The following is a 7,262-nucleotide window of genomic DNA, read 5'->3' as shown; positions in this document are numbered from 1 at the left end:
CGGGTTCCCTCAACTGTTAGGGTGTGGCACTTTTTCACGCAGCTATCCTCCTCCATTCTCACCACATGTCCATACCAGCGCAATCGTCTCTCTTGCACGCCACAACTGATGCTTCTAATGTTCAGCTTTTCTCTCAAGATACTTACACTCTGACGGGTATTCACATTGACATTACACATCCAACGGAGCATACTGGCTTCATTCCTTGCGAGCTTACGTATGTCCTCAGCAGTTACAGCCCATGTTTCACTGCCATGTAGCATGGTTGTTCGTACGCATGCGTCATTCTGACAATTGAAACGACAACAGGCATCAACAGGATCAGTGACGGAATAAGACGCAGGCTCTGGAACTGGATCGGACATGTCCGCAGACAAAATTAAGAAAGCAATTATATGATGGCAGTAAAGTGGCCGCCCCCTTCCCCAAAATTGCTAACCTTGTGCCAAAATTTGAAACCTGTGTATTTTGTCTAAAACATGGAATTGAACATTCTTGGTTTGTTTGGTTTTTTGCAGGAGGATTCTAATTCTATAGGTGGTAACCAGTCACCAAAGCTTCCAGATCCAATTGGTAAAGAACGTTGTAACAGTATTTCTCACACAGTAAGTATTTCTCCAGGTTGTACCCCTTTCACTTCCCTGTAATTTGAGGGTGTACTTCAATATCTTCTTCACCATCTTCTCTTTCTCCCCCCCTCTCCTTTTCCAACTGCAGTAGTCATGTACATCTTGCTCTAAACTCTGACCACCAGGCATAAAGCCACCTCACTTGAGGGGATCTTGTCTTGCAAGTTACTTGGTGACCTCTCTGGTGATGGTGCCATCTAGAAAGCAACCAGTACACTTGAGTGATTGGCGTTAGGAAGAGTGTCAAACAAATCTCATTTCCATTATCTCTACTGTCTTAAAAAAAAAGAATGATAGATTGGATAATGAAAACCCAGGTACATTGTCTGAAAAGGAGACAAGTGTGGCTATGTTGTATAGAGCCTTTTACAACCACATGAAATCCTGGCTATGTGTCTTCTAGTAAAGCCTTGGGTTGACCAATGCCTTAAAAATGAAATTTGGTTGATGGAAAATTACAGAAGGCTCTTTGTATGTCTTTGCATTGACAACATTTAGATATCAGTGGCATTTATGTCCTGCATAAACAATTTGTCCTGCTGTTCAGTTTAGCATGCAAAGACATCAAATAAAGTATGTTACTTGAAAATAAGTAGTTTAGTGTCCGAAAAGAATGTCCAGCTGTAAAACACTGCCTCAAGAAGACTTATCCAACCCATCTCAGCATGGAAAAAGAGAACATAAAAATGCCAACAATGATAGTGGCAGTGGTGGTGATCATGGCAGTAGCATCTTTGATCATTTTTGGTATCAATCCGCCTGAGACTGCCCCTTTTTCTATGATACAAACTGCCTGTTTTGAAGTGATCTTAATCAAAATTTTCTGTAAATTGAAGTTTAAAATACCAGTTTAATGATGCCAAATATAATCTAATAAATTCTTCATTACTTTCGAAATTAAGATAAGACTGATTTTTGTACATTTTTACATATTTGTAATGTTGATAATGACAATAATCTGATTTTTCCCCCCCTTTCTAGTTAAACAATTTAGGATATGCTAATCACTCCAGTAGTCCACTTCCGGAACCTATAGGAAAGGGTCGAACAAGTAGTACTTCTAGTAGCATTAACTCAGACAATGGTAGTCCAGGGCAATACCAGAGAACTCTTAGTTCAACTCGAGAAGAAGGCCAAGTGAGTTTTTCTTTTTTTTTATATATTTTGCTTAAAAAAGCCCCCCTGAATCTTTATTAAAGCTTAATTTAAATTCTTTAAATGCATTTTCTCAAAAAGAAATTACTATAATATAACTCTTTAGCATTCAAATTACTGTCAAATGTAATGCTTATTTATTCACGTTGCTTTGAATTAAACATGCATTATCTTGTAGCTTCAAGGTGTCAATGATGTGATTGCTTGCTGCATTTTCTGGCATACAAGTTGAATTTTTCAGACCACAATTTACAGCTGCAAAAAGCTTTTAGGAGCACTCCGTCGGTTACGGCGACGAGGGTCCCAGCTGATACGATCAATGGAACAGCTTGCTCGTGAAATTAACGTGCAAGTGACTGAGCAATCCACAGACCCATGTGCCCCTAACGTAGTTCTCGGGGAGATTCAGGGTGTGACAAGGCCGGCCCTTTGAAATACAGGTACTACTCATTTTTGCCAGCTGAGTAGACTGGAGCAACGTGAAATAAAGTGTCTTGCTCAAGGACACAACGCGTCACCGGGAATTGAACTCATGACCTTACGATCATGAGCCAAATGCCCTAACCACTAAGCCACACGCCTTCACTTGAAAAAAGCTCAGTCAACTTATACACCAAGATGATTTTGAAGGACCAAAAGCCATGTGAAATGCAGCAGGATTTGGGATGATAGAGATGATGCTTGAATATTTGCATTACATACCATGTTGACTTGCACAAAATATGGTGTTTTTAGAATGACCTTGTAGGATTGGTGTGAGAGGCTGGTTTGAACAGAAACTTGGTAGAATATCTAAGCCTGATGTGGTTGGTTTCAGTGCTAAAGTGTTAAAATTGTGCTCTGTTTTTTACCTCTCACTTATTTGTTAGACACTGATTCATGTCACCGCATTGATTATTATTCCTAATATTGGTTGAATCTTCATCATTTAATGTCCATTGTCAATGTTGGCCTGTGTTGGCTGATTTGGCATTAATTTCTACAGCTGGATGCCCTTCCTAATGCCAGCCATTTTACAGTGTGTGTCCTGGGTGCTTTTACATGGCACCACCATAAGTGCTTTGCGCCACCAGAAAGATTGATCTTAACATTTCTGCTGCATAGTATGGGTCTTCTTGAGTACAGCAAGGCACCAGACAATATTTACATTTAAAACTGAGATTAATAGGACAAAACAGTTAAAATTTTATGTAAACATTAACCTTGCATTTTCTTATTCTTTTATTTTATTTCTTTTTTCTAGGCAAAACTTCGGCAACAGTTACAAGCTATAGAAAATGATTTGACTATAGATACTAGTGAAAAAGCTACAAGGAAACAAAATTTAGTTTTACTGCATAATTTTAATCAAAGTTTTAGTGGTTCTCTTTCTCCTATTAACCCTTCTACATCAAATATGTCTCCACATGCTCCATCATTTTACCCTCCTGGTGAAACTGTTGAATCTGTTGTAGGTAAGTCATGTCATGTTGCCTGTTATTTCATTCAAAGCTGTTTTACTAACTTTATGATGCTTTTTTAAAAAAAAATTTCAAGTATAACTAAATGATGCTTAGAATAAATATTTTCTCAGAACTTACTGAGTGCATGTTATTTTCCCCCACCTATTCTTATCTGTTGAATTGTGACACAGAAACCATGTTCTGTTAGTAAAAGCAAGAAAAGAAAATATGCTCTGAACTTTAAATTTTAAAACGAAATTAAAAATTCTTTTTTAATTTGAATTTATTTATGTTGCACTTTTTTATGTTGAAGGCACATAGCTTAGTGGTTAAGGTGTTGGATTCATGATCGTAAGATTGTGGTTTCGATTCCTACACCAGGTGATGTGTTGTGTCCTTAAGCAAAATACTTCATTTCACATTGCTCCAGTCCACTCAGCTGGCCAAAATGAGCATCCCATTCGGTGGGGGATATATGCACCACAGAAATTGGGAAACTGGCTCTGTGAGTCTATATGACTTGAGAAGTATCTTCATCCTACAAATTTTTATACAAAAATTAATTTATTTTGTAATAAGATTTATAAAAATAATTTTTCTCTTAAGTAAAATATGTAATTTTTAATGTTGGGTTAAACTCTTTTGGTACCAACCCACCTGAGACTACCCCTGGTTCTTTGATACAAAATCCCTACCTTAAACTGATCTAAATTAAAAAACTTCTCTCAAAATATCTTAATTTATATTCCAAACACTGTATCAATAATGACAGTTACTTTAGTAAATTCTTTATTTTCAAAATTATTTGTATCAAAGGCAATTTATTTCAACAGAAATATTGTAACAAAAAGTTTAAAGAATTCCATTGTTATTTAAAAAAAAAAAAATTTTTTTTTACTCATTCTCTCAGGCATGTGTTACTTGTTCTCTTCTTTCATTTATTAGAAACATGGGTGCTTCTACCTGTTTTTGAATGTTTTTTTTCTTTTTTTTTTAAACTTCATGTTGCTCCTATATTCAAATCTCTGAATTTACCATCCTGTTTTTGTACGTTTTGGTGTACTGCCTTGTACATTTTACTGTCTTGGAGTTCAATTTCAGCATGTCTCATCTTTCAGTTTTAACATGTCCCTCCTTTCAATTTTAGCAATCTACTTCAGATAGTTACTCTGTAGACACTGTATTAGTATGTTAACAGTAATCAGTCATATAACAATAAAGTATCTACAATTATATAATCATTAAGATTAAATTGCTGCCTTTATAAATAAGTATGTCAGTTAAATAAGATTCAAGAACGCATGGTACTTATTCTATTCTGCTCTTAGATTATCTGAGGCAGGTAGAATAATAATAATAATAATAATGATAATGATAATAATAATAATCTTGCACAGCAGACACAGCAAAATGCCTGCTATAAGGTAAGATCTCCTGGCACAAGAGCAGGTAGTTTGATACCTTAAATCTTCCATCCATTTCACTTTGACAATAGGTAGATATTAGAGAATGGATTAAGAAACCATTATAAGAAATGGCTTAAAAAAGTTTACACGTCCCTATTCTAATTTTTTTTTTTTTTTTGTCTATATTTAGGTAGTGCTCTTGATGACCTTAGCCTGGATGATTTTGACTTTTCTAGTATTGATAAAGAATTGGACCGTGAGGATTCTAATTCTGTTAGCAGTTCTCTTAGTACAGGATTATCTGGAACAGGTAACTCATTCTTGTTCTCTTCAACAAACACACACCTTAACTTGTTCTTTAACAAAATAACACTTGTTTTGTAAAAGTGTTGCTAATTTTTTTTCCAGTTAACCCCACATGTTGATTTGAAATATATATATATTTTTTTGTTAACCCTTTCAATACCAATATGCTAGGTACCATCTCTTGTTCTTTTGATGAAAAATCTCTCATTTTAAAAATGTTCACATTTAAATTAAAACTTACCATTATTTATAATTTTAGTAAGAATGTTTTGTTTTGACCTGAGCTTGAGCTTAATAATAAGTCATTGTACTAAAACCCCTTGAAATTACTAATTTCAAAAATCGCAGGAACACAGTGGGAGCATGTGTCCTTAGAAATACGATTACAAAAAGATTAACCCTTTAGCATTCAGATTGTTCGGTTAATTGTAATGTTTCTTTATTCACATTGTTTCAAATTAATCATGAATTATCTAGTAGCTTCAAGATTCTGAAGACATGGTTGTTTATTTTTAGAATGACATTGTAGGGTAGCTGTGAGGGGCCAGATTTGGCCAGTTTGAACAACAAAGCAAATAGAATATTTTAGCTGGATATGGTCAGTTTAGATGCTAAAGGGTTAAATAATTATCTAGAAAATGGGTTTGCTGAAAAGTGCTACAGGTTTCTGTTTGTTTATCATTTTATCAAGAACCAGTACAGTTCCCATGAAATCTCTTCAGGAATTTGAAAACTGGTGAGAGGGAGGAACAAAAAAAGATAGCTTCAAAGAGGAGATATGGTCCAAATGCTTTCAGTGGAATGTGTGGGCTCTGCTAAAAATACCCAAAGACCAAGTGGCAGTGTTAAACCAAGTTATGGATTAAGCCTTTGTGACTTCTTTTGTTCAATAATCTTCACAAAATTGGTAGAGAACTAGATTAAATGCTTTCATCAATTTACATTGAATTCAAATCTCAATAAGTACCAGTTGAGCAGGGCAGGGTGGGGTTGTGGGGCAGTATGATCAATTGTTTTTGCCCTAAAATATGTGGCTTTGTCCCTCTGTTGGAAGTCAGTATTTTTTTTTTTTTTTTAGCAGTAACAGAATTAGTAGAGTATGTAGTATTTAGTGTCTTTCTTTTATGTTTTGAGTTCAAATCTGGCCAGGACCAACTTGGCGTTTCATTCGACTGTAAATAAAAATAAGTCCCAGTTAAATCATGAGTTTACTCAGATCAGATGTCCCTGCCTTCAAAATTTATGACCCTCGGCCTAAGAAGGTCATTATTATCATTAATGCGGTGATCTGGCTGAATCGTTAGCATGCTGGACAAAATACTTAGCGGCATTTTGTCCATCTTTACATTCAGAGGTTCACTTTGCCTTTCATTCTTTCGAGGACAGTAAAATAAGTACCGGTTGGGGTCTCAATCTAATCAACTTACCCCTCCCTCAAAATTGCTGGCCTTGTGCCAAAATTTGAAACCATTATTATTATTGTTATTAACATATCTTTTCACATTTACAAATTCTTCCTTTGTTTAGTTCTTCAAACTATGTAGACAAGGTGTCATCTGCAAGAGAGACACAAGATACAGAGGGTGTTGTGTGGGAGGGGGGGCAGTAGATTGATAGAATCATCAGAGCTTTGGGCAAAATATCTTGTGGTATTTTGTTCCTACTGTTTATGTTCTGGGTTCAAATTCTGCCAAGATCAACTACTATCATTTTCATTTCTCTGCACTAGCAGACAACTCTGCTCCACCGCAACATTGTCTCATGATCATTCATCATTTGATACAACAACAGTAAAAACCCTGTCCTTATCATTAGTTTGTGTATGTTATGTTTTTTTTTTGTTGTTGTTGTTTTTTCCTGTCACCAACAGCTTTACAGGATGTACTGAATGTATTCCTTCCTGTTCTGAACACAAGAGAAATTGTTTTGCACCAGAATTCTCTTGCCATTTTGTATCAGGTTCTTTTGTTTCTTCCAGATCACTCTAGCTTGCGGAGATCTCATCTCCATTTGTGTGTGTGTGGGGGGGGGGTGCAAAAGTCATGCACCAAGATTAAATCTCAATGTATAAACATTGCACGTTTCAAAAAACACTTGAATAAAATAACAATGAATACAAATGTTTTGGTGCATGACTTTTGGCGCACACGCACACACATGCACAGAACTTCTTTCTTATGGTTGGCCTTAGGGTCCTATCTCAAATAAGCACTCATCCAACTTGTGCTATCATGGGGAAATGGACAGTAACCTTTTGCCTGTGCGAAGCATTTTCATAAGTTTGTCTGAAACCTCCATGCTTGTTTAGTTAATCCTTGTTTCAT

General features: G+C 35.8%; 1 protein-coding gene across 1 annotated transcript in view; it reads left to right on the top strand.

Moving 5' to 3' along the window:
- The window catches only part of LOC106881788 (RING finger protein unkempt), an 83,771-nt gene that overhangs the window by 48,523 nt on the left and 27,986 nt on the right, over positions 1-7,262 (top strand). The window contains exons 8-11 of the mRNA XM_052976821.1: positions 519-605; positions 1,611-1,766; positions 3,028-3,238; positions 4,823-4,942. Of these exons, the coding sequence (XP_052832781.1) occupies positions 519-605; positions 1,611-1,766; positions 3,028-3,238; positions 4,823-4,942 (574 nt within the window). The remainder of the gene's footprint in view (positions 1-518; positions 606-1,610; positions 1,767-3,027; positions 3,239-4,822; positions 4,943-7,262) is intronic.

This window comes from Octopus bimaculoides, chromosome 25 (assembly GCF_001194135.2).
Source record: "Octopus bimaculoides isolate UCB-OBI-ISO-001 chromosome 25, ASM119413v2, whole genome shotgun sequence".
NCBI lineage: Eukaryota > Metazoa > Mollusca > Cephalopoda > Octopoda > Octopodidae > Octopus > Octopus bimaculoides.
This window is presented reverse-complemented; position numbering and strand designations above follow the sequence as displayed.